The sequence below is a fragment of the Ambystoma mexicanum genome, chromosome 5p (genome assembly GCF_040938575.1).
Source record: "Ambystoma mexicanum isolate Mex_15411 chromosome 5p, UKY_AmexF1_1, whole genome shotgun sequence".
In the NCBI taxonomy this organism is placed as follows: domain Eukaryota; kingdom Metazoa; phylum Chordata; class Amphibia; order Caudata; family Ambystomatidae; genus Ambystoma; species Ambystoma mexicanum.
In genome coordinates this window covers 975,280,533-975,307,204 of record NC_090930.1, presented here as the reverse complement: position 1 = coordinate 975,307,204, position 26,672 = coordinate 975,280,533, and the positions used below count along the sequence as shown (strand labels likewise).

The 26,672-nt window shown below is 47.7% G+C and overlaps 1 protein-coding gene across 1 annotated transcript in view; it reads left to right on the top strand.

The window, feature by feature from the left end:
- Positions 1 to 26,672, top strand: part of LOC138481343 (enoyl-CoA delta isomerase 2-like) — a 316,256-nt gene that overhangs the window by 169,813 nt on the left and 119,771 nt on the right. The window contains exon 5 of the mRNA XM_069613445.1: positions 1,855 to 1,924. Coding sequence (XP_069469546.1) covers positions 1,855 to 1,924 — 70 coding nt within the window. The remainder of the gene's footprint in view (positions 1 to 1,854; positions 1,925 to 26,672) is intronic.

The window sequence follows — 26,672 nt, the reverse complement described above, 5'->3', positions numbered from 1 at the left end:
CTGTAGGCATGCCTGCGGTTAGGGGAGGCGAGCAGGTTTAGATACCTACAGGCCAGGCATTGGGCTCTGCATCCATCCAACGTGGTCTGAGCAACCAGGCAGTTGACGAACCTCGAGCTGTTATTCCAATCTGCAGCGTGTTCCAAGGCACTCATTTTTCACCTCAAGAAGTGTATTAACTCCCTTTCCACCCGTGTCCGGAGATCGTACTCGAGAGCTGGGAGCGAAAGGTGGGCCAACTGCTAAACGAGGAGGAGTTGAATGTATTTATAAAGGAATTACTTTGGCCCCTGACAAGCGGTGACGCAGACCAACATTTTAACGAGGTGGTCTAAGACTCTGTCTCGCCTGCATGGCAGCCACCCCAGTAACTCCAAATTCTGCTGGAGGGGCTGTCTGGGGGAGGTATCGCTACTGCACCTACTGTGGGACTGCCTATTGATGCAGGAGTATTGACTGGAGGTGATATCCAGAATAAAGGATATGCTACATTTTTATGTTCCGGACAACCCAATGTGTTGCGTGCAGAGGCCTATTCACTGCAAGTCTCCAAAGGGAATGGCTTTGGAGCAAAGCTGGCAAATCTCCAGTTCTGGAGAAACAAGGAGGCCCCTTCGAGGGACCTATGGATGGACAAGTTGTGGCCTATGCCGATGATGGCAAAACTTACATCGAACAGTGACCGTTCGTGGCAGTCTCCCTTTTTCTCTCATATTCAGAGAGATTTTAATGCCCTCTCGTGTTCTAGGAGACTGAGGGCTGTTATAGATACGCCCTGAAATGAAATAGATACGCCCTGGATGTGCACCATCCGGATTACCAGAGTTTTTGTATCTGTTGTATGTTTACTGAATAGTCCTGGTGGGGAGAGTGTAGAAGGAAGGGGAATACATGCACTGTGCATTGATTATCCTGCTGGTGGATAGTCCGATGTAAAGAACGGGCAGTTAAAACTAATAAACTTCCACCTTTTTTTTAAAAAAAAAAAGTGCATTTCTTGCTTGATCTGTGCCGTGCCATCTTTCTGAGACCTAAGTATAAATCTTACTATTCAAACAAACTGGTGTTTGAGTAGGGAAATGGTCGTTTTTGGGTTCCTGATCTAATGGACCTCATTAGGACCCTGGCGGTAGCCGTGCCCTATTCAGGGCACGGCTGCCGCCGGTTATGACATTTTACTGGGTCTATGGAATGGGCAATTACCGGGTCATGCCGACCGTGGCGGACCCGGTAATTGCCCATTCCATGGACCTAGTAAAAATAAATCCCCATTCAATGGGACTGGGGAGGGAGCTAACAGGCCCGTTAATAATGGGCCCGTTGTTTGCTCCCTGGTCCCCTCACAGGACCTGCAAAGGACGTCTTGTCTGACCAGACGTCCAGAGCGGGTCCCGCAAGGGGACCTTGTAATAGGGCGGAATGGGTTTAACGGCGCGGGCACCTTTACCGGCGCCGTTAAACCCATTCCGCCTGGGTCCTAATGAGGCCCAATGTGTTTTGTGTACCTGCTAGAGAACGGTGGACTCCTTTTTTTTGTTTTTTTGTTTTTTTGTTTTTTGTTTTTCGTTTGATACTGCACCTGACTCCATTACAAAACGCATTGATTACCTAATCAAAATAAAATATTGTAGAGTATCAAACCTCTTTCAACCACATTTGAAAAAATGTTGATGTTCAGCCCCACAAAACAGTTGCAAATTCGAATCTCGTAGTTTGGCTGTTTTTTTTTTCTTAATGTTTCTCGGTACATAAAACATTTTACCAAATGTTGTAAACCTAAACCTTCTAAAAAGTTATCTTATTTTCCAGCATGACTTTTGTAATGCTTTTCTTGTCTTTCTTTTTTTAATATAGATGTATAATGAAATTATTCAGGCACTCGATAAAGCTTCAAAAGATGACTCCACCGTGACTGTACTAACGGGTACCGTGAGCTTTGTAATTATGCAAGTTTTGCATTTATTATAAAAGATTGATGTTTTGATATGAAATGTGTCTATTGGTAAATAATGGGCAGTATAATCACTTTTATGTATTCAAATATATAAAAACATTCACCAGTAGATGTTCATATAATTTATTTCTTAGTATGTTTGTTTCTTAAGATATACTTTTAGATATACTACTAAATATCCTGTTGAAAAGATAACCAGAAGACCAACTTTTACCGTTCATTAAATACTTTATTTGCTGCTTATTGCTGCTGTCGGTACTACTTTGTAACAAAACGCAGTGCACCGAGCCCGCATTTATAAAAATGTTATTGGGAGAGATTAAACAACCTTGAGGAAGCCTGGCCGGTGTGAAAAGTGTCAGCCAAACATTGCAATTAAACAATTGACTAAACTTCCTTACAGCGTTCATAATGTATATTCCTTATTGACAGCTTTTTCTGGAACTCTGTGTACCGAATTCAGAAAGTTTGGACAAGAGACAACTATGACAATCCCACATTTTGACTTGGTGCCTTATTCCCGAGTCATAAAATCAAAAATTGGAGCAAATTAGGAGGTGTCCAGAGCATCTAAGAGATGCACGTGAACAGATTTTTAGGAATCCCATTTTTACATGATCATCTTGAAAATAGAACAAGGCATTGCCAGATTTTAATATTTTTGGGCTTATATAAAATAGCAGATGCTCATGGGAATCCCGTTATTTTATCCAGTGAAACACTTTGTGAATCCGGCCCACTGTGCCAAGGAAATACTGCTTTGGCAGATGGGTTCATCGCCCGTGCATGTAGCATGTCCGCATTATCCATAAGGTGAATTCCATTGTCATGGTCCACTGCTTCTTCCTTCTATCACTCCAATCCCATGTGCTGTGCGATAGAGTGCCTAGATTGGTAGAAATAAATGTCTTCAGTTAAACAAAAGTTGCTTAAGTTCGTACTTGTACCATGTTATACACTACCACGTTTATGTTCTTTTTCACACTCGTCATGGCTTATTTTTTAAACTTCTTTCATTATGCGTGTCTAGAAATGTTTCTCCACTGTAGAAACACTTCAGGCAACACTGCAGGCAAGAAAACCAGGACACAAAGGTCTCTGCGATAGGGGGTGTGAGGGAGGGTTCTTTTATTAATTGCGAACCTATTGTTAATCTTGATTACTGGTGTATCTGCAATGTCGCCAAGCTACTTCATAGCTCATGACACCATTTACTAAGCCACATTTTACATTTAAGTGCAATTTCACTCTAGGTTTCAGGCACACATGTTGCATGCCTTCTAGTTGAGTAGTTCTGGATACTGTGAAATCAATTTTTTTAAATCCTTTTTTCTGCTTTTTCATTCAATTTGGTACTTGGGCAATAACAGTATTTTGTCGACATATTTTAGAAATACCAGAGGTTGTTTCTCTTTATATATCATTAAAGTATTGAATGTTTCTCAGTCTGCTAATGAAGACCTTAGACGACCTGGATTTTTCACTTCTTTATTAAGTTGATTGCTACAAATGTGCTCCTTTTTAATGCAGGATTGTGTATACATTTGTGATGGGTTTACGGTTTAATATATTGAAGGCGCTGGTCTAGTAGATCCTCAAATTAGACATTGGCAATACTCCCCATAGTTAGCTGCTCCTGTCTGAGTTATATAAGGTCTCCAAATAAAATGATATGCTCGCCTCCACACATTTTATTGTCAGATTTTTAAGTATTAAATTCTTAGAAAAAGTAAAGGAAGCATGACATTTGAAACCAGTTTAACCTCATCAACTGAGAACTTAATATACCAAAATATTTTTGCAATTTCATGTGCTGCTTCTGCATGCAAGGTTGAATACTCAATTTTTAGTCTGCACTTCTTGTTACATAAACTACCACTGTATCCCATCAGTGTTAAATGCAGCAAGACCAGTTGGTGCTGAAACTATGCTAGCTAGTGGAGTGTTTTCCTAATGTGGTTCTCACATTTACATGCACATTGAATGTGCATAAATGCATGACCTATGTTACTCAGAATGTTGTGGGAAATGTCTTATTTTTAAAAGTATGTTATTAACCATATTTAACAGAAAAAGGAAAATAAAATTACAGGAATGGCATTTCAACATGGCAAAACCTATAAAGCAAAACTGAACACATATGATTGGATGAGAATTCTTGACCTAGAACTGGATAGCCTTCACACATTTACTTTCTTTTTGACTGTCAACCTCTTCCATATATTGGTTATTTAATCCCAGGATTGATTAAGAAAAAGATTTTATTTGGAGATCATGTACCATCTGAAGGCCTGGCAGCTACTGACTGTACATAGGTATCCTCTGAACCATAACAATGCCACCTCTGCCAACCACTTTTTTAAACATTTTATTTGGTGCCAAGCACCCACCCTCCCCCTTGAGTCATTGCCACACATCTGCGACCTAGATCCAATAGTGGACCAACCACCCTTCTAACACGAGAGGAAACCTTTATTGTACAGCCAAGCAATCCCATCAGTGATATTTCTATATGTTCCTTTACCATTGCCCTCACTGTTACAAACCCGTTCCCCTGAACATTCAGAACATCTCCACACTGCCATTCTAGATTAAAATAAATCTGCATAGCAACAAGCACAAGTGCTCGTCCAGGACGGTGTCCTGCCAGTGCGGAGTACCTGGTCTTTTTCAGCATTCCGTTGTGACTGCAATGAACTGAATATGTATGTTGTGTATAACAGGGAATCCTCTCGGCAATCCCCCCGTCACCCCAGGGAGGGAGAATCTGGTGTTGCCGAGACTACCCAAACCACGCAAGCACATCCCCTGTATTACTGTGGTGTGAGGACCTTGCTATCACTGACTGGGGTAGCAAGGCGTTGGTTTGGCCGCATCAGGTATGTAGACCTCCAAAGATGGCAGGCTAGAAACTGTGTAAGGGACCAGGCCAGTAGGAGGATCAGGCCAAGGTAAGGGTTGGCAGGTCGGGAGGCAGATGGAAAAGGCCAGTGAAAGGATAGGCAGGCAAGTTTTACCGCGCAGGCAATACAAGCTGGCAGGACTGGGCAAGACCAGGCAGGACTAGACTAGCAGGACAGAGCAGGTTCAGGAAGTCTGGGAGAGTAGGACTAGGCAGGCCGGACAGGGCACGTTCTGAGAGAACCGTAAGACAAGACTGGCAGGAAAAACGAGGAAGAGCAACAACCAAAGGGTGCTGCCAGATCACAATAGGACATGCTACGAAAATGGGAGGTTAAAGAGTGGGGCTCCATGGTGCTTGCTTGATGTTTTTGCCAACCCATGCACGTCTCGCTGTGCATGTGGATCCGGGAGCTAGGCCACTTTGCATGCACGATTGAAACATTGCACCACCCACTAAATGCCTTGGTCTGGGGTGCATTCCCAACCGTCCGGCTCCAAAACGCCACAGGGAGTAGAAGCACCAGGACGGGCGCTTCATATAAGTGTATATCGATGGATGGATGCATGCAAGTCTAAGTGGTGTGTGTGTGTGTGTGTGTGCTGTGTGTGCTGTGTGTGCTGTGTGTGCTGTGTGGAGCAGGGTGTAAGGCACGCACTGTTGTGGAGTGAGGAACAATAGGTGTGTGGCTGGCACATGACAGTGTTGGGTAAAAATCATGAAGCTGTTCAGGAGAATTTAAAAAATGATGTAAGAACTTAAAATTTATTGGCGTTTATTTAATGATGTGTGCCTGGTCTGTCAACCAAAATACCTCCAATCATTATGCTACCTGCCTGTACTCTAGCCAGTTGTTGGTGTTCTAAAGTAGTTGGGCAGTGCCTTGCACTTACTCGGGAGACTTTAATTGAATTCACTCACGCTCACATACACCGCTCCCTCTCTACCCTCAACCTTACTTTTTACTTACTTCTACAACCAAGCCTTCATCCCTTAGATGTTTCACTACTCCTTGTTCTTGACTACAACCTTTGCTCTCACCACTCTTCCCACTCTACCTCGCTACTCTTCCTCCTGCCACTTGTACTCTCCCTCCTGCCACTACTACACTCCTCACCCCTCCAAACTACTCAAACACCCTTCTTCCACTTTGTACCAAAGACTTCACATTCACTCCCTTACACTAACGTACTCTACTGAATAGCCACGCAAACATGTACACTAAAATTGCAGAACCAATTTTACTCCTAACCCAATACCTCACATGCTGCACTCTCCTCCACAAGCTGCCACTCCCACCTTCCTCCTCCTGGTATCTTGGTCCACTTTCACTGCTGACCTCACTCGGAAAAACTTGCTCCTCCTGTCTCCTGCTTAGGTTTCCCCTCCCTCTGTTCTTATTGGCCAGCTTTCTCTAGCTAATCCTGTCCTATCTTCCCCTCCTGGAAGTTGAATGTTCAAGGGGATTCCTTTTAAAAGGGGGAACATCCCTGCCTACTTTCCTTGCATTTTCTTGCGTTCCTCAAATCTGGCAGCGTAAGGGAGCTATGTTCTCACGTGTACTGCAGGCTGGCATCCCGGTATGTTTAGGCAGCAAGGATGTATTCCCTCCTTTGAGTCCCTGGAGGATTAGTGGGGTTGTAGTCACAGCTGCATGTTTTCAGGCACGCGCTGCAGGTTTCATGTTTGCTAGTCCCCATGCAAGGATGTGCTCCACCTCAGCGGCTTTCACTCTTCTGGATAGCTGCCCTGCATCTGACCTCTGCACTGGGATTGTGCCAGGCGCTACGGCTCTCTCCTGTCGGCGTGCGACTTGACAAAATCCATTCAGACTTTACACAAACATTCAAGGTTAGGTCTATAATCTTTCTGAAATCATTTGTCCACATTCATCAAACAGCAACAAAGTTATAAGCCATCTAAAAATGTTTAGACCCCCTCTAATTGAGCCTCCTTTTGAGATCCTCCCACCAAACGTTAAACATTTATATCTAGATTTAAAATCCTTTTGCAAACCTTTGTGCAGATTCGTCAAATGGCACCACATTTATAATAAGCCTTTACATTAATTTGGGACCCCCCTCTCTAATTTCGCCCCACTTTACAGAATCCCACCAAATTGTGCAAAGCCTTTCAGTTCTGTGCCTGGAATTGGGATTCCAAAATGTCATGCAGTTTCATTGAGTGGTGCCAAGTTAAAGGCATCCAAGAACTGCCCCCGAACATCTGAAGTGTACTCGAACTTCACAGGATTGTCCGCGGACATCGGAACTGTTTGCTGACTTTTGCGGTGAAAAACACGTGTTTTTTTTTTTTTTTTTTTTTGTTGCTTCCTGCCATATCCCTTCCTCATCACCCCTCCCCTCCCCAGAGATTATTTGGTAAGTTTGACATGTGCAGTGTTGTGTTTTTTAATATGTTTTTACTGCTATGTCTGCGGACACCGACCGCTGACCCTGAACCCAAGATGGCAGGCCTTTCAAAAAGTCTGACGCACTTCACGCTTTTCACCATCCAATCAGTGGGCGCGTCCGATGTCTGCAGACCCCACGTTACCCTCTAAGCCAATCGGAGTTCTGTCCGCGGACCGAACAGGGAAATGGGTCCGCGGACAGGACACAGATATCGCACTTTTTTTTTTTTTTTTACTTACATTTTGGTCTTTTTTAAAAAAAAAAAAAACCTAATGGACGGATTTACACCAAATTAATAAAAGGACGCTTTCGGGACCAATCCACCGCTCCTGCCGCAATTTGGTGAAAATCCGTCCAGCAGTTTGGGTTGCAGGCGTGAGCAAAGATTTTTCCCATTATGTCTATAGAAAAAAAACAATTTTGGGACCCCCTTACAACTCCCCTCTCCCTCCCACCCCCTCTTGACGAAACCTCACCAAACTTGGCAAAATAATTGTGAGTGGGTATACAACTTCTTTTGCAAAGCTTGGTGAGGATTCGTCACGGGGAGCAAAGTTATGAGCCGCCCAAAAGTGCTCTTCTATGGGTTGAGCAACTTAACCATAATTACACAGCTGCTACAGTAGGCCGTGTAATATATATTATATATTACAAACCATGCAACTACAGCCATGACTTGAGAGCTCTGCCTCTTAAGCTGCTAGTGCTCTAATGGGGTTTGGGTCTCTGCTGTGGGGTGACTGGTGTGGGGCGTACGCTTAGGCCATGTGGCTGAGGGACAGAGCTGGATGGCAATATGTGTTTATCTCCACTATAGAGACAAGGATGCCAGAAACCCACAAGTGTAAGTGGTTCATGCATTTACTGCCGTTTGCGATCATTGCTGAACATTCGGCCGGCCCATGGGAGTCTGAATTTCACAGGGAATGACAAGGTGTCACCCCTGGTGGAACAGTATTACACTTTTACACATGCACTAGCATGGAGAAGTTTCTAAAACAAAGTTAATTTAAATACAAACTTTTCTTGTGAAATGTTCACTTGCTAAGGCATGCATAAAAAATCCCATAAACCCCAAAATCTCAAGAAAAACAGGGCACACCGTCTGAAGACACTTTGTCAGAGGCACTACACCAAAGAAGGCAGGCCTCTCAACCAGAACACTGTCCTTCATGGCCAAACCCTTTCCCAAGATCAACTGAGTGGGCCACTGAAAAATGTGAAAAGGTAATAGAGGGTTTCTTGATTTGTCGACTTTATGAACCGATATCCAGACGAGTTCATGTAACCTCAGGGTCCTGCACAGGGAAGTGCGAAACAATTGGGAAATCACCAGCAAAGGTACAGCAGCTGTACAGCTCACTGCCCAGTACTGCCACACACCAACCCTTTGCAACTCTGTCAGGAAACCTCAGATGACCTGTATATCGTTGACCCTTCCCATCAAAGTGACCAAGTCTGACAGGAAGACAAATTTAATTGGGATCAGTTCTGATGACTATTTTGACATATACATCATGCTGTCCCCGGAAGACCTAGACCAGCATATTGCTGACTTCCCCCATTGACAACCAACTTCAATACAACAAGCTCCTCATTAAAGCTGCCCAGCACTTTAGAATAGCTGCGCAGGAGACGCAACAAGATGCACTTTGTGGACAACATCTTGGGGGGGGGGATGCAAAATCGGGCACCCAGTTTGTTCCCCTTCGCCAGTCAGTACAGTGATGCATTCAATCATCTCTACTCACCCCCCACACTAACCAGAGCGGTTAACCCCTGCATCGAAAACCTATTTAAGCCGGCCACAACGGACCGCCTTTATATCAAAACCTGACTCCTTGGTGGTAACTACCACAAGAAACCGAGCAGGCACACCGCTAGCTTCTGCGGAAGCCCCTCCAGACAAGAGAGAGTAAGAATACACTAGGCAGGAAAGTAGCACCTTCCAATAACAGCGTTCTACTTGCCAGTTAGAACTGCAATGTCTGGGATACAATACAACAACAAATTGGTACAGTCCCCGAGCCTTTAAAATCTCAGGTTGTCGGCTGCATCCTAAAAATGTATTTAGATGCAGCAGATAATGCTGGACGCATTATAGAAGAAGGCACGCGTGGCTACAAGTCCGGTTTCAAACTGGAAACCCAGGCCACCCTTTAAAATATGCCAATAGAGCCTAATGTGCTTTTTTGGCAAGGCAGTGGAGGATCTACTAAAGAGTGCAAAGGAAGAGCGTAAAACTTTAAAATCTTTGGGCCAGATAGCAAACAAACCGTTTGTTCAATGGGGGCGAGGGGGTATTCGATATACAATGCTCTTCATGTGCAAGATTACCCACAATCCATGGGGTATAACTAAGGCCAATCCTCTTCCTGGGGCAACACACCGGGTCAGTCCACCGGCTACCAGTCTAACTTTCAAAGAGTGTATAGAAGACCTAGAAACAGAGGTAGAACTTCCACCACCAGCGGCTCCCCTGCCGCTAAACAATGACACCTGATACAGGTTCCCTTCCATGTAACTCCAGTCGGAAGCCACATTTGCCAATTTACCCACGCGTAGGAGGGGATCGCATCCAATCAGTGTGTTATCAACTGTGGCGGGGGGGGGAGGGTTACTCATCGAATTTCTAGGAAAACCCCGAAACCATCCTCAAACAGCGGAGGATGTTACCACAAAAGAAACCAATTCTTTTAGAGGAAATAAGTTCCCTGCTGCAGAAAGGCACAATTGAGCTAATCCCAGCAGACCATGTAAACCAGGTGTGCTTTTTTGCACCAATGAAAGACTTTAACTATGCACCCATACTAGACATGCGTCCAGCAAACACATGTCAAACCTCCAGTTTTGCATGACAGCGCTACGGGAGATGATCCCTCTGCTACAACAGGGGGTTTTCATGGCAACTTTAAATATGAAAGATGCATACTGTGAGATTGCCATTGTGGAAGGAGAGACAAACAACAGATTCAAAATGTAACAAGCTTTTATTAATTAAAACATCAGGATGGAGTAAGGCCTAACTTGGGATTTCCCTACCTAGAAACTAAGGAAAGTCTGTGTCAATATGTCCAACTGAAGTCTGTCTGTTTCCGAAACCTATACTTGCCCTCACAACTACTACAAAAAATGTGTTGGGATGTCAGCCATAAACTTAACCATGTTCCAAAAGTAAAGGTTTAAGCTATTTCCAGCTCAGGCTTAATCTTCAGCTTCTTTTCCCCAAATGTCAATACGTTCATTACAATATTTACCTTATTTAAAACTTGAAGCAATACAGTTCCACACTTTTGTGAAGGTCAGGATGTCCTTCCCCCAAGTTCAATAAGCAATTTCAGGGCAACATCGTCTCTGGGTTCCCTTCCCCAAAATCAATATCAAAAGGGGGCACAAAATAATTCTCTTAAAGCTTTGGTTTTGTATTTCAACAACTTTACAACTTGGGGTCCCATCCCCAAGTCTGGTATATACCAATGGTTGGTTTCTTCCTTCCACAACAGTAAACTTCCTTGTTAGTATATAAGGGTAGACCATGCGGTCCACGCATTACAGGTCGCGCAACCAGTAACTTCCAGGTCTCCTTGAGTAGGTCAGTATTCAGCCAAACAAATGATGTCTCCAATGTAGCTCCACAACTTGAATATACAAGTGGTTTCTCAACCTTGACATCCACTTTGCTCTCAGAGTCTTTAATTCAACTTGATTTCATAATTACTTTCAGTTCATTGTTCATTATTTGGCAAGCTTATTCTTCCCTTTCAGTGTTTTATAGGTGCAAGTGTTGCTCATTTCATTTAGTTCAGTACTCAAAGTTTCCAACTTTATATATTTAATTCACTTCAGTATTCAATAAATGGAACTTCTCTTCCTTCATTCAGTTTGGTATTCCAAAAATGCTGCTTTCAATTATTTGTTCAAGAAAGGCAACTTTGCGTGTTTCAGTCAATTCAGTAAAGTAATAGTACTGGTTTCGTTTGGTATTCAATAAAGGCAACGTGGCCTGTTTCATTTAGTTTGATATTCAATTAAGGTACAGTTATGCATTTCATTCAGTTTGGTATTCAATAAAGGTAACTTTGGTTGTTGTTACAAACCGTTACTACTTTCATGGTCCCTTACAGCGCCCAGGTTGTTCCAGTGACCCCAACACTTACCCAGGCTTGGCAGCTTCGTTCCTGTTAACTTTCTCCCTGATGTGGAAAGCCTGTGCTCCAGGTGCTTTGCTCTGCACTCTCCGGCTCTCGTGCACAGCTTTGCCTCTGTTTCTCGGCAGCACTTGCTGCCAGCCACCCCTTCTGTGGGATCCCGTCCTGTATTATTATGCCAGCAGGACTCCCAGGGTTTTGGTTGACTTCTCAGTGTCTCAGGGTCTCCTGCTTCTGCTTCTTACTTGTTCTCTGCCTCAATTGTGGTACAGCTTTCCACCTTTTACACACCTGTGGGTTGCAGGTGTTTATCATTAACTAACCCTGCCTGGCCCTGATTACATGGACATGCTTGACTTTTCTGCGACTACTTCCTCCCAGCACCAAAGTGGTGAGAGGAAATGGTATCCATTCCTGTTAGTTGCATCTTCCCGTCTCAGTACTGTTCTGTACCCCAAGAGCAGAACAAAGGGGAACTGCCTTATAGTGACTCATAAAGGTTGATGAATGGTTACGCTGATTATTACAAGGATACCATGTCTCGTCTATACCCCACTCCCAATCCCCAAGGACCTTCCACCAAGGTGATCCTCTCTCGCTTGTCCACCCCCAGGATCCAATAGCAATGGCCTTTCCGTGGCCACCTGCGTAGAGGATCCTAGGGGGGTAGGAGTGAGAATTCCCTCAGGTTTTGCGCAATTCTTTCATATTTCATTGTTGCGAGCCCACAGAAAATAGCTGCGTTTCAAAAATGTAAACTATTTATTTATTTTATTTATTTGTTACACGCCCAGACCCTCGGGTGTCTCGGTGAGGTTATAAGACAGTTTAGAAATTAATACAAACATCATTACATTGGTTGCCCTGCATCATTAGTGGACAGTTGGTACAAGAATACAATTTCTAACAATTCAACATAGCATATAGTGGTGCAGACTCTTAGATACTAATATTGGTTGAATAACTAGGTTTTTAGCAATTTCTTATAAACCATGAAGGAAGGTTCTTTTTTGATATTCATGGGTAGGGTGTTCCAGTGTTTGGGGGCTAGAGTGGTGAAGCTGCTACCCCCCCGCTCTGGTTTTGAAGCGAGGAGGGGCCAGGAGGAATTTGTTGTTAGATCTTAGTGATCTCCTGTCAACTTTGGGGTGTAGAGTGTTGTTGAGATGGGTCCTTTGTTGGTCAGGCATTTGTATGTGATGCATAATGTTTTGAAGATAATTCTGGCTTTGATGGGGAGCCAGTGGGCGTCTTTCCTAGTCTTAGAAATATGGTCTGATTTATTTTTTTATTTTTTTTATTTATTTTTTTTAATGCCTAGAGCTGCCCTCAAGACTTTGTTTTGCAGTAGTTGCATTTTGGCAAAGTTGGTGTTGGATGTGCCTAGTAGTAATACATTGCAATAATACAATTTCGATAGGACAGGAGTCTGGCTAAGGTGAGGCAGTTTGCTGGGGTGAGAAATTGTCGGCTGAGAGCAATTGGTTTGGAGGTGTAAGACGTGGAAGAGGAGAGCGCGTTGATCTGTTTAGTCATGGGCAGGCTGGCGTCAATGTACACGCCCAGTGTTTTGACTTGCTTCAGAACAGGGATATTGGTACCATCAATATTGATGGTTGAGTATTCTGGGTGCAGGGTTGCTATTTTAGCAGGAGATCCTACGATGAGGGCTTCTGTCTTCTCATCGTTAAGACACAGGCTATTTAATGCCATCCAATTTTGTATGATGGCATACTTTTTATTGATTGTTATAGTGTCCTGGTCATAGTTGCCAGTGCGAGGTATAAGGATTTGGATGTCTACCGCAAAATGTGTGTATATGACACCCATATTGTCTAGTACTGCGAACAAAAGTTTGGTGTACACGTTGTACAACGTAGGGGAGAGGCAAGGTACTCCTATGGGGACTGGGATGGGGTTGGCTGCTTCTTTGACTATGGACACTCTGGAGGTGCGGTCGGATAGGAAAGATTTCACCCAAGCAGTGGCTTTACTAGAGAAGTTGAACTCACAGGCAAGTGAGTTGCATAGTTTGTCATGGTCTCCCAGGTCAAACGTGTCAGAGAGGTCCAGTAGTAGGAGAATGCAGAGTTTCCCAGAATCTCTGATGGCATCCATCTGGATTTTGAGGTCCAAGAGGGTTGTTTCAGTGCTGTGGTTAGGCCTGAAGCCCGATTGTCTGGTGCCGAGGAGTTGGTTAGATTCGAGGTGGGTTTGAATTTGGTTATAGGCTAGTTTGTCGATGATTAGAAATGGGACTGTGGTTATAGGGCGATAATTGGTCGGAGTGGAGGGTTCTAGATTTGTTTTTTTTAGAAGCGGGGTGACCCAGGCTTCTTTAATGCAGGTTGGAACTGTATTGGAGTTAAAGGAGGCATTAACAAATTTGGCGATGCTAGGGGTCAGAATGGGGGCACAGGCTTTGTCTCCTTTTGCATTTGGACGCTTTTAGTTTGGAGATTGTGTCAAATACAAGATCTTGGGAGACTGGTGTGAATTGGAACGCGGGTTAGGGTTATCACTGGAAGAGGCGCAGGGGTTAGGGGTGGGGGAGTTTTTTACTGTTGGGAGAAGTCTTTTTGAGTTGATTTTATTTTGCAAGACAGCAATTTTGGAGGCGAGTGCATCTTGTATGGTTGTACACCATTCTTTGCTCGCGTTGGTGGGAGTGTCAGTCGGCAGGGGATTTTGAAGTTCTCTGAGGATGGAGAAGAGCTGCTTGGAGTCTGATGCTGCATTGCTGATGCGAACATTGTAGGCGTTGCGGGTGATGATAGCTGTTTTGTAGATGGTATTGGTGTCTTTGAAAGCTTTGGCCGAGTCAGGGGAGGGGTGTTTGTTATGGACATGCTCGAGTGAGTGTTTTTTCCTTCTGAGGGCGACTAGTTCATCGTTGAACCAGAAATTGGATTTTTTTATTGATACATCTTAGTTTGGTGGTGACTGGTGCTATGGCGTCAGTCGCTGTGGAGAGGCATTTGTGGTAGTACTCTGCGATGGTAGTAGGATTGTTGCTGAGGATTGAGTGAGAATCTAGCATTTTGTTTAAAATGGGGTCGAGGTTCTCCATCGTGAGCTTTTTAGGATTTCTACTTTCAATGGTGTCCATGATTTTGTTCTTAGGCGGGCAGGGATCGTCACTAGTGATAGTGAATTCTATGCAGTAGTGGTCTGTCCAACTAAGTGGGGTAATCGGGCCTAAGGTGATTTTGGTGTTGAGGGTGAGGATCCAGTCCAGGGTCCTGCCCTTGGTGTGGGTGGGGATATTGACGTGTTGGCAGAAGTTCATGTCATTAAGTGCCAAGAGAAGGGCTGTTGCTTTGGTGTCTTGGTCATCCTTAAAGCCAAGATTCAAATCGCCAATGATGATGCATTTCGTTTTGGGTTTGAGGATGGGTGCCAGTAATGGTGGTATTTCTGTTTCTGGGTGGCTATTGATGCTGGGGGTTCTATAGATGACCACTATGTTAACTGTGGTATTTTCATTCAGAGTTAGTTTAGCGAGCAGTAGTTCGTATCCTGTGATTACTTCGATGGAGCTGGGTCTTAATTTGATGGTGTTTTTTGTTATGATGGCAACATCACCTCCTGGGGTGGTGTTTCTGTCTGATCTAAGGATAGTGTAGTCTGGCGGGATGGCCAGTGCTGGCGGGGACCTGAGGCTTTATGTAGCCAGGTTTCTGTGATTACTAACAGATCAAGGTCGATGAGAAGGTCGTGAATTTCAATTGCATGGGCTCCTAGGGAACGGGCGTTGATAAGTGCGTTTTTGAGGCTAATGAGAGGCTTGGTGTCCTTTATGGGTGCATTCTTAATTGATGGGCTACTAGGCTCCGTGTGTTTTCTTGAGGTTTTTAGTTGCTATAATCTGAGTTAGATTGTTGTTTGTTCTGAAAGCCATAGGTTTAGGTGGTCTGGGTCGCTGGGTTATGGTAGAGGGAATGTGGTGGGGTTCTTTGGTGCGTGCTCTTAGTCGGGGTGTGTTTTTACATTGCTTACAAGTTTGGGGAGTGCAAGTAGATCGTTAAGGAGGGTTGGGGTCGAGCGGTGTTCCTCCTTGGATGCGCAGGGGTCTTTGGGACTATGAATGAGATTGGAGAAAGACAGGAAGAGGGTGTGGTTTGGAGGAAGGGGTGGGGCATGGGATAGGGTGGTGTCTTGGGCAGGCTAGTTTGATGAGCCCATTACTGAGGATGATGAAATGGTTGCCAGTGCAGGGGGTGTCTGCTTGGACAAGGTGGAAGGGGAACATGAGGATCAATATCCAACCTAACATAGCTAAGAACATGGGGATGGGGATGGGGTGAGGCGAGGCTGGGCTCACTTTGTCTGCACAATGTAGGCTAAATGCAGTTATGACCAGTAAGATACAGTGGGCTAAAAGCAATAATCCTAGGCGGGGCACAATTTAGAATAAATACAATTATGACCAGTAAGATGCAGTGGGCTAAAAGCAATAATCCTTGGTGGGACACAATTTGAGCCAAGTACTAATGTCGCACATAGAGCAGCAATAGGCTAGAAGCAGTGGTCCTGCGTGAGAGCCGGAATAGACATGACTGCTCGCATATTGGCTGGTGTCAGAGGTGACAATTGACAGTCTCAGGTACTGGCTAGGTCTTGGCTAATATTTTTCAGTTGGAATAAGAAGCAGTAGCATGAGTGGGCAGGCAGTATATTATTGAATGTGAATGTAATGCGCCTAGTGCACTAGATTGTGGGACGGGCATAAACAGAAGGAAACATCGGTTGCAACTATGACAGGCAGCTATAGTTACGGCAATAGTGCAAGGCAAAAAGTGTGTGGTTCATGTCTCCGGGCAGGCGATAGAGATACAGTGGCATTAACACCATCAAACGCATTAAAATCAAGAGAGGAAGTGATTGATCAGTCCCTGTTAATCAATAATACAAGTGACGGTTGTGAGAGCAGGTGAAAGTGAATAGTCAATCAGTCTTTAGGTGACTTTACTCACAGCATGGTCGTGCTCATCGATACAGCGGCGGGGAGTAGGGCACAATGGCTCGAACAGGCGGCAAACAGGAAGTTGGCCTTTTTCCTATGGCCTTCTTCCGCGTGGCCGGCTTCTGCCTGCTGGGGGCAATGCAGGCGAATTAAGCAACGCTGCTGCTTAGAAACCGGGCCGAGCCTCGGTTTCATCCTGCATCGCGCCGGCCATTTGTAGGTCAGGCACTACCAATTTAAAGTCCTGCCCTTTGGCACTGCATCAGCGCCACAGGTTTTGACATAGGTGTTAGTAGAATTAGCAGCACACCCACACATAGAATCCATCCCACTGTACCCTTAACTGGACCACTGGCTCATAAAAGGAGAAAGCCACAATATTGCAAACGTAACACCCAACGGACAATCAATTGGTTGTTCGAATTGGGGTCCTCCTATCCACGAGAAACAAAATGTGGTCCCTAGTTAAGTAAACAAATTCCTGGGAAAATTACAAAGACTCCAGAGGAATTAGTTCTCCCCTCCAAAAGAGAGCACAAAACATGGTATTTCAAGTACCTCACTGCATAGCGGGTCGTCGGATGACCGTGCGCAAGGTAATGCGCTTGCTTGGGATGATGCCTTTGCGCGTTTATCTGGTTCCACACTTGCAGCTGCGCATGCATCCAATGCAAGAGTGGCCAGCAAAAAAATTGTCTCAGGCAAGGGGTCAGTGGGATTGTTTCGCTAACCTTGGTACATGCTCTTCGCCACTCTCTCAACGGATGCCTCACTCTCGGGTTGGGGAGCTCACTACCTCATACTGCACATAGCATGTGTATACAGACAACAGCAAAAAAAACACATAAACCTACTAGAATTGCTGCAGTCATCAAAGCCCTGCAAGCTTTTCAACACCACCTAGTGGGTCACAGTGCTAGTCCTCACAGACGGTACCACTGCCATGTTTTAAACAAACGGTTACATGTGATTTTTATTGAATCCAAAATAACTAATACCATAATAACTAATTCCAAAATAACTAATCCCTTTTTGTTCACCCCAAATGCCCCCCTTTTTTTCTTGTGTTCCTAACACTCCTGCCCGCATCCCCACCCCCCCAAAACCACTATTCCCACTCCAACGCCCTTTTTTGTTTTTGTATAAATTGGTTATTTTGGAATTTGTTATTTTCGGTTTGTTGTGATGGGATTAGTTATTTTGTGATTCATCATAATCACTGCATACCAAACAAACAGGGACGGGATGGACTCTATAAGTCTGTTTATCCCAAAACATTTGGAAGTTGTCGCTCAAACGAAACCTGTTCCTAGTATCTCAACACGTTCCAGGGGAACACAATTCACTAGCAGACACACTGAGCAGAAGTCTACTACTACCTGCAGAACACGAGTGGCAAATGCACAAAGATATTTTAAGCGATATGTTTACCCTAAGAGGACGTCCACCTCTAGACTTGTTCGCAACAAAACAAAATGCACAATGCCCAGACTTCACATCCAAGTTTCACCAACCAGGATCCAAGGTGGAACGCCCTGTGAATGAGTCTATGGGAAATCTGCTTGCGCTTTTCCACCAACACCACTCCTGAAGAAAATAGTGCTCAAGGAGCAGCAGGAACTAGTCACACTAATCCGAATAGCTCAAATATGGGCATGACAACATGGTTCTCCAGCATGGGGTCTGGCATGGATTTACGTGCTCATGAATATTCCCTGTCATCGGGCGGAGAATATTAATGAGCTTCTCCAGCATGGGGTCTGGCATGGATTCACATGCTCATGAATATTCCCCGTCGTCAGGCTGGGAATCCTCGGTAAAGAAAAAACCAGTATCAGTTTCGTTTCTGATCTGTCTTTCGTAGTAATAACCAATCACTGGTCTCTGCGTCATACTGACCACAGCCAATGACTGCCCTCTACCTAAGCACCGCCTCTGGCAGCCATCTTCAGATTTTTACCGCACGTTCATGTGTTGGGATCCTCGTGCTATTGCTCTCGAGCGTTAGTGCTATTTTTTCGCGCTTTTTCACAAAAACTTTGATTCTTTCGGTCAAAAGAGCCTCAAGCTCCACCGATCCTACATCCGATCAACGGGGACCCGTGTCGGATTCATCTGTGCCCCTCAAGGGTGAAGATTTCGTCGAGCTACGCTTCGGAGGACTCCAGAAGCTTCTCAGGCCCGGTCTCGGAGATGGCCCAGGAGAAGGGAAGCTCGACGCCCGGAAAGCTGTTCAGGGCCTGCCCTGGATGCCAGCTGCAGAACGTCTTCAAGGAGGACGAACACTCTTTCTGCCTTTACTGCCTTCATGGGGACAAGACGCACGTGGAGAAGGACTGTGCGTTTTGCGGCAACATGTCGGAACGGACCATGAAGGACCGCCATCAACGTCTCGCCAGCTGGCTGGAGGGTAAGAGCCCGTCTGGCGAGAAGAAGAAGAAATCTGAGCGGTCTTCTAAGACCTTTGAGGGCGCCCCGGCGACGGGGGCCCAACATAAGGCCAAGCACCGCGAGTCCGCTGGCACCGGGAGCGCCGAACGGTCGGGCTCTACGGGCGCCAGGCAGGGCGCACCCTCCCCGGCACCATTAACCACGAGCCAACGCTCTGGGTCGGGTAAGAGGAAGGCCGAGCACCCGGCGAAGCTCCTGGAGAGACCCCGGTCGAGCTCTAAGGCAGAGGAGGAGCGTGGCAGTGCCCCCTCCCTCAAGGATAAGGCGGTGAGCGCACCTAAGGTGGTGAAGGCCTTGATCCATTCGACCAAGCCCTCTATCGAAACGGTCGCGGCGGCCCTGGCCCAGCCTGTGGAGGCTGCACCAGTGGTGGCGGCCTCGGGGCCCAGAATCTCCCTGCCTCCTCGGAGGGAGTCTTCTTTCGTGCCCATCGATAGGACCCCCGTGAAACCCTCCGTGGGGAAGAAGGGGGGGCAGGGCGTCGTCGTAGATTCGGCCTCAACCTCAGAAGAGGAACTGATCGAGGTCTTAAGCCACGGCCTAGGCGTGGAACAAGACCAGCCCGTCGGAATGGGCCCCGACGCAGGTGACGACGACGACATCGTCGAGGATACCGACGGGGCCCCTGCTCGCCCGTCGGATTCCCCTCTGCCAGCGCCGCAAGACAACTCAGCGGCCATTTTGTTGGCTATACAGTCCTTATGCTCCGAGATAAGGACGAGACTACCGTTACCGACGGAGGAACCTCTCCCGTCGGGGGATCCAGAACCGGGACCTTCTGGTGTTCCCCCTACCAAGAAAAGAAGGATTCATCCACCGCCTCCTTTTCAACCGTCGCGCCCCGTCCAGCCCTCCTCCCCGTCCACCCGAGGGGATGATACGGGGACTGACACGGCAGCGACGGGTACGGACGACGAGGCATACGACGAGGATTTTCCGTCGTCGCCTCCCACCAGGGCTTCTCCGCCCGACGAGATTGGATCGTTCCACTCAATGATCGCCAGGGCATCCGAGCTTTTCCAACTCTGCCCTGAGGAGAAGAAAAAGGAAGGCTTCCTTTACCAACGGCGCGAGACCAAGAGGAAGACGGTCCTCGCAGTGCCTCTGTTGGACGACATTTGGGATGAGGGCCTTTCCCTCCTCAAGAACCCTTCCACGACGCCAGCGAAAAGAGACCGGTACGAGAAAAAGTACCGGGTCCCGGACTCGGCCCCCCTATGCCTCCGGGCGCAGCCTACCCCGGACTCCGTCGTCTCCGCGGCAGCCAGGAAGAAAGCGGGGGGGGGTGCGGCCTCCACGTCGACTTCCCCGCCGGACGGCGAGGGAAAGAAATTGGATGCCATGGGACGCAGAGTCATCTCGTCGGCGGCGACGACGATTAAAGCGGCCAACGCCTTGGCTATCGTGGCCCGCTACGACAGGGAACTCTGGTACAAGATAGCTCCCCTGCTGGATTTTCTGCCGGACGACAAGAGGGCGGAGGCCCTTGAGATCCTGCAGGAAGGTGAGGTGGCCTCGGACCACGCCATCACCGTGGCGACGGACATCGCCGACACTGGGTTCCGCCAGATGGGCAACGGCGTTTGCCTTCGACGTCGCGGATGGCTCAAGGCTACGGACTTTCGGCAGGACGTCCAGACCAGGGTCCTGGACATGCCCTTCGACGGGAACAACCTGTTTGGGAAGACAGTGGACGATTCCCTTCAGGCCATCAAGGCGGATACTGAGACGGCCCGGGCCCTTGGAGTACTGCAGCAACGGCGGACGCCCTTTCGGAGCGGCGGAGGCAAGGGCGCCTCCAAAGGTTCCGGCGGCGGTTTCGCTTCCTACCGTCAAGCGGCCCGCTCGTCATCGCAAGAGGCCTACAGAGGACGAGGCAAGTCTGGCGGACCCCGCCGTCGTCGCCAAGGAGGCCAAGGCGGCAAGGCCGCGTCCAAGCAGGATTGAACCGGCCGTGGGGTCGGGCCCCCACCGAAGCACCCCGGTGGGAGGCCGGCTGGCGGGCTTCGTCAGCGTGTGGGAGTCCATCTCCACCGACCGTTGGGTGCTGGACGCCCTGGCCCGGGGCCACGCGCTCGAGTTTCAAAGAAGGTGCCCGCGCGTCCCCCCCGTGGCCAGGAAAGAACTTCACGTCCCTCAACTTCTCCTGGAGGTAAAGGCGATGCTCAGAAAGGGAGCCATCGAACTCGTCCCAAAGAGGCTTCGGGGCTCCGGAGTCTACTCGCGTTACTTCCTCGTGAAGAAGAAGACGGGAGGATGGCGCCCCATCCTGGACCTGCGACGCCTGAACAAGTTCATCAAGGCGCAGAAGTTCCGGATGGTCACCCTCCAGCACGTCCTGGGTCAGCTGGAGGAAGGAGACTTCCTATCATCGTTGGATTTGGAGGATGCCTACTTCCACATTCCCATCCTAAAGGGGCACCGAAAATTCCTCAGATTCGTGGTCCAAGGGCGTCATTACCAGTTCAAAGCCCTTCCCTTCGGACTGCGGTCGGCACCCAGGGTTTTCACCAAGTGCCTCGCACCGGTGGCGGCGCAGCTGCGCCGCGAGGGGATTCACGTCTACCCCTACCTGGACGACTGGCTCATCCGCGCCAAGACGAGGGAGCTCGCCGTGGTCCACACGGCAAGGACCGTCCAACTCCTCACGGACCTGGGATTCTCCGTGAACTACGCCAAATCCCACCTGGTGCCCGCGCAAGTCGCACTGTTTCTGGGAGCGAGGCTCGACACAGTGTCCCTTCTGGCCTCCCCGTCGGAGGAGAGGACCAGGACCATCCTGGGCAAGGTGCAACGGATGTTGGTGGCCGACGCGGCCAAGGTGAGGTCCATCAAGTCCCTCCTCGGGATGATGTCTTCCTGCATCTACCTCATTCCCATGTGCAGGCTCCGGATGCGCCCGTTGCAAGAGTTCCTGGATGCGCGCTGGATCCAGACGACGGGCAGCTTCGAGGAAAGGATCAAGCTCGACGAGAGTTTCCGACGAGCGATACGGTGGTGGGGCACCCGCGCGCATCTGACGGCGGGCATGGACTTCCAGACCCCAGCCCACCAGGTGACTGTGACCACGGATGCCTCCCTAGAAGGGTGGGGAGCGCACACCGAAAATCTGCACGCAAGGGGACTCTGGCTCCCGACGGAGAAGTCCCTGCATATCAACGTCCTGGAGCTCCGTGCAGTGTTTTGGGCCCTCAGGTCCTTCCTTCCGTCCCTCAAGGGCAAGGTGGTGAGGATCTTCACCGACAACACCACCACCATGTTTTACATCAGGAAACAGGGCGGAACCAGGTCCCCAGCGCTGTCCAAGGAGGCGCAGGACCTGTGGCATTGGGCCGTCGCCCAAGGGATTCTTCTGGTGCCGTTTCATCTGGCAGGGATAAAAAACACCATCGCCGACTCACTCAGCAGGGAGCTGCGCTCGTGCCACGAGTGGGAACTACGGCAGGATCTGGTGGATCGCCTCTTCCGACGGTGGGGCACACCCCAGATCGACCTGTTCGCGACGGCGACGAACACCAAGTGCCGGAGGTTCGCCAGCAGGTTTCCCCAGACGAGGAGCATGGGCGATGCTTTCTCGTTCCCCTGGGAGGGCCTGTTCCTCTACGCGTTCCCTCCCTTGCCTCTGCTAATCCGGCTCGTCAACCAGCTCAAGAGGTCACGGTGCAGGATGATCCTCGTCGCACCTGCGTGGCCGAGGCAGATATGGTTCCCGGACCTTCTGGACTTGTCGGCGTCCCCGCCAATCAAGCTGCCGGCGGACGCGGATCTACTCTCCAGGGAAGGAGGCGCCATCCTCCACCACGACCCGAAGTCGCTGAACTTGCAGGCCTGGCTCCTGCAGCGCTAGAGTTTGGAGGATACGACATACCGGCCAATTGCAGAGAGGTTCTTGCAAAGGCCAGGGCGTCCTCGACTCTTAAATGCTACGGACACAAATGGAAGAGGTTTTCTGTCTGGTGCCACGCACAGAAGATTAACCCTCTACGGATTACGGCTCCCCAAGTGCTGCCGTACCTGCTGACGCTGGCCAAAGCTGGTCTGGCACACGCGTCCATCAAGATTCATCTTGCTGCGATCTCCCGATACACCAGAACCACGGGCCGGACGTCCTTGTGGTCTCATCGTCTGGTGAAAGAGTTCATGAAGGGACTGTTCAGATCGTTCCCGCCGGTGAAGGCTCCGGCCCCGGCGTGGGAGCTCAACGTGGTGCTGACCAAACTCATGGGACCTCCGTTCGAGCCTCTGCACTCGGCCCCGTTGAAGTTTCTATCGTGGAAAACAGCTTTTCTCGTGGCCATCACCTCCGCACGACGAGTGGGAGAGATCCAGGCCCTTTCCTGCAAGGCCCCGTACTTGACTTTCCACGACACGAGGGTAGTGCTCAGGACGCACCCCTCCTTCATGCCCAAGGTACCGTCGGACTTTCATCTCAACGAACCCTTGGTGTTACCTGTGTTCTTCCCGTCGCCTTCGTCGCCGGCTGAGAGGACTTTGCACTCGCTGGATGTAGCTAGAGCGCTGAAGTTCTACGTGGACCGCACGAAAGGTTTTCGGAAGACGTCACAACTCTTTGTGAACTTTGGACCTGTCAATCAGGGGAAGGCTCTCTCGAAGGCTTCCATCTCCAGATGGCTCTCCGGCTGTATCATGTACTGTCACCGGTTGGCAAACCGACCGCTGCCTGGCCGTCCGAGAGCCCATTCCACCAGAGCGATCGCAGCTACCACGGCGTTCCTATCTGGTGTGCCCCTGCTGGACATATGCAGGGCTGCTACGTGGAGGTCGACGCACACCTTCACGAAATTCTACTGCGTCGACCGGGATTCCAGGGAGGAGTCCAGGGTCGGCCAAGCAGTGCTGCGCAACCTGTTCGCCTGAGGTGAGCCTGGTGAGGAGGTAAGATGCTTAATGTTGAGTTGATGTGATGCTTAATGTTGAGCCTTTGCCACCTCCCGTGGTTGTGCATGTGTGTACTGCTATGTATTCTTTATTCATGAGCATGTGAATCCATGCCAGACCCCATGCTGGAGAAGGAACAAGTTACTTACCTGTAACTGTTGTTCTCCAGCATGGGTCTGGCATGGATTCACATGCGAACCCTCCCGCCTACCCCTCTGCGGCTCTTCACTTGGTCATACTGCCACTTCACGTGCTTCCAAATCTGAAGATGGCTGCCAGAGGCGGTGCTTAGGTAGAGGGCAGTCATTGGCTGTGGTCAGTATGACGCAGAGACCAGTGATTGGTTATTACTACGAAAGACAGATCAGAAACGAAACTGATACTGGTTTTTTCTTTACCGAGGATTCCCAGCCTGACGACGGGGAATATTCATGAGCATGTGAATCCATGCCAGACCCATGCTGGAGAACAACAGTTACAGGTAAGTAACTTGTTCCATGTGAATCGATGCCAGACACATGCTGGAGAACAATAGTTACAGGTAAGTAACTTTTTCCACACCTACTCATACTAGCAATGCGCAAACCAATCAAGCTTCAGTGCCCATTCAACATGCTCTCCGAACACAAGGGGACGACATTCCATCCATACCCTCAAACTCTGATCTTGGCAGCTTAGCTCCTGAAGTCATTGAATTTGGGCTTCTAAATCTTCTACAAAGTTGTATGGATATCCTTAGAAGCACAGAAGCCTAACATGAGGCCCTTATTTTAACGAGGGCAAAAGGTTTGCCATTTGGTGCAGGTCATGCAACATAAATCCAATTGACTGCTCTCCATCTCACGTACTTCAGTATGTGCTCAGGGTTAGTCTTCAATTCAATCAAAGTACGTTTGGCAGCTCTGACTGCTTACACAACTTCCCAAAACAAGATGATATGGTGTAAAATACCAGTTATCAAAGCATTCATGGAGAGAGTGAAAAGACTTTACCGTCCCATTTCAAATCCACCACCGGGTTGAGACCTCAATGTTTTACTCTCAAAACTCATTGGTGTCTCCACCCTTTAAACCAATGCACAAAGCCAGTCTCAAGCATTTAACTGAGAAGACTGCTCTTCTGGTGGCTGTCATTACTTTAAGAAGAATCAGTGCCCTACAAGCACTTTCTGTACAAGACCCTTTCGTTATCATCCACAAGGACAAGGTAGTTCTTATAACACATCCTAGATTTTCACCAAAATTCATATCAAAGTTCCATGTTCAACAATCGTGTTTTGTTGTTTTTTTTTTCTCAAACTTCCTTCAAATTCAGCAGAATGATGCCTCCACACCCTAGATGTAAGGAGAGCTGCCTTGTACTACATAAACAAAACTAAACCACTAAGGAAAACCGATCAACTGTTTACATAGCAATTGGAAGAGAAGGAGATCATGTTTCTAAAAACGTGATCTCCAGATGGGTAGTCAAATGCATCCAGCTTTGCGACTCGCTGTCAAAAAAGACTTTATCCTTTATACCAAGAGCCCACGCTACACGAGGCACAGGGGCTACTTTAGCATGTATTGCAAATGTTCCTTTAGAAGTAATTTGGACGGCTGCTACTTGGAGTTCCATTCATACTTTTAGGCAGTAAGACGCATACTCTAAAGCCGATTCACAGGTGGAACAAGCCGTATTAAAACTTATATTTTGCTGCTGTACCTTCTCACGACCCACCTCCTGCTCGCTAATCTATGCAGAGCATGTGGTTTAGGCATATCCACAAACGCACCCTTCCTCCCCTTCTGGAGTCGAAGGCGCATAGACGGTTTCTGCTTTATCACATCTGTACTTGCGCTACTCTTCATGCAACCTCATGTCAGAAACAATCTGAGGGCCCTCGACGCATGAAGGACCATTGGTACAGTACATGTCACACTGGGCATAGTATTACTCACATGCCCTGTCTACTTCTGTTTTCGAGTTTCGAAAACAAATCTTGTAATACTCTGCGACTACCACTAGATGTCAGACTATGCAGAGCATGTGAATCTAAGCAGATACAAGCATCAGAAATACGATTAAGGTGAGTAATGTATCCCAGATATATACTGGCTAATTTATATACCAGCTCAACTATTTTACTCTCCCACTAATCTCTATTTTACAAAATCTGATATTTATTTTATTTGACATTCTTCAAGTGCCACACGCACTTAAGTCTCAGAGCGCAAGCCAAAGCAAAGGGACAGATAGATCAAAGGGGGGGGTGGGGTGTGTGTGTGTGTGTGTGTCTGTGTGTCTGACAATCCATGCCCTTGACCCCCACAGGTGTAACAGCCCCCTGGCAGCAGTGGGGCTAAAGCCCTTCACACTGGCCCCAAGGGCCTTAAAACTCCATCAGAAACATACATGGAGTCAGTCCTGGCGCCTTTGGCAGTTGCAGTTATATACTAGCTATCAATATTGCATAACCAAGTTCTCCTTGTATACTAGCTAACTGCAAAATAAACCACCTCCATTTCTGAACTCCTACAAAGGTCATAAGCTGCTCGAGGAGTTAAGATATTCTATTATTTATACATTGGAACAAGCTCCGTAGTCCTTTTCTTCTGATTTTAAGAAAAAAGCAACTAAAAGTGGGTAACTGTTTACAATTGCGTAACTTCACAGGAGAACAGCTGGCCACGTTGGCTTGCTTCCTTTTATTTGTCCAATATGGTTAATATGGAAGTAATTCATTCCAAATTTAAAATCCAATGTGGAGAACATTGACCCATTTATTCCAAATAGGGTTTCAAAACAAATTGTTTTAATTGATAGATAACCCAATGTTAGCCTTCAGCTTAGAAATGTTTCAATAGCTATGCCAAATGTGTCACTTCTACTATACAGGTTTTGCTAAAGCCCTATTTCTGCCTTGGATATTTTTTCATTTAGACCATGACTCAGGCAG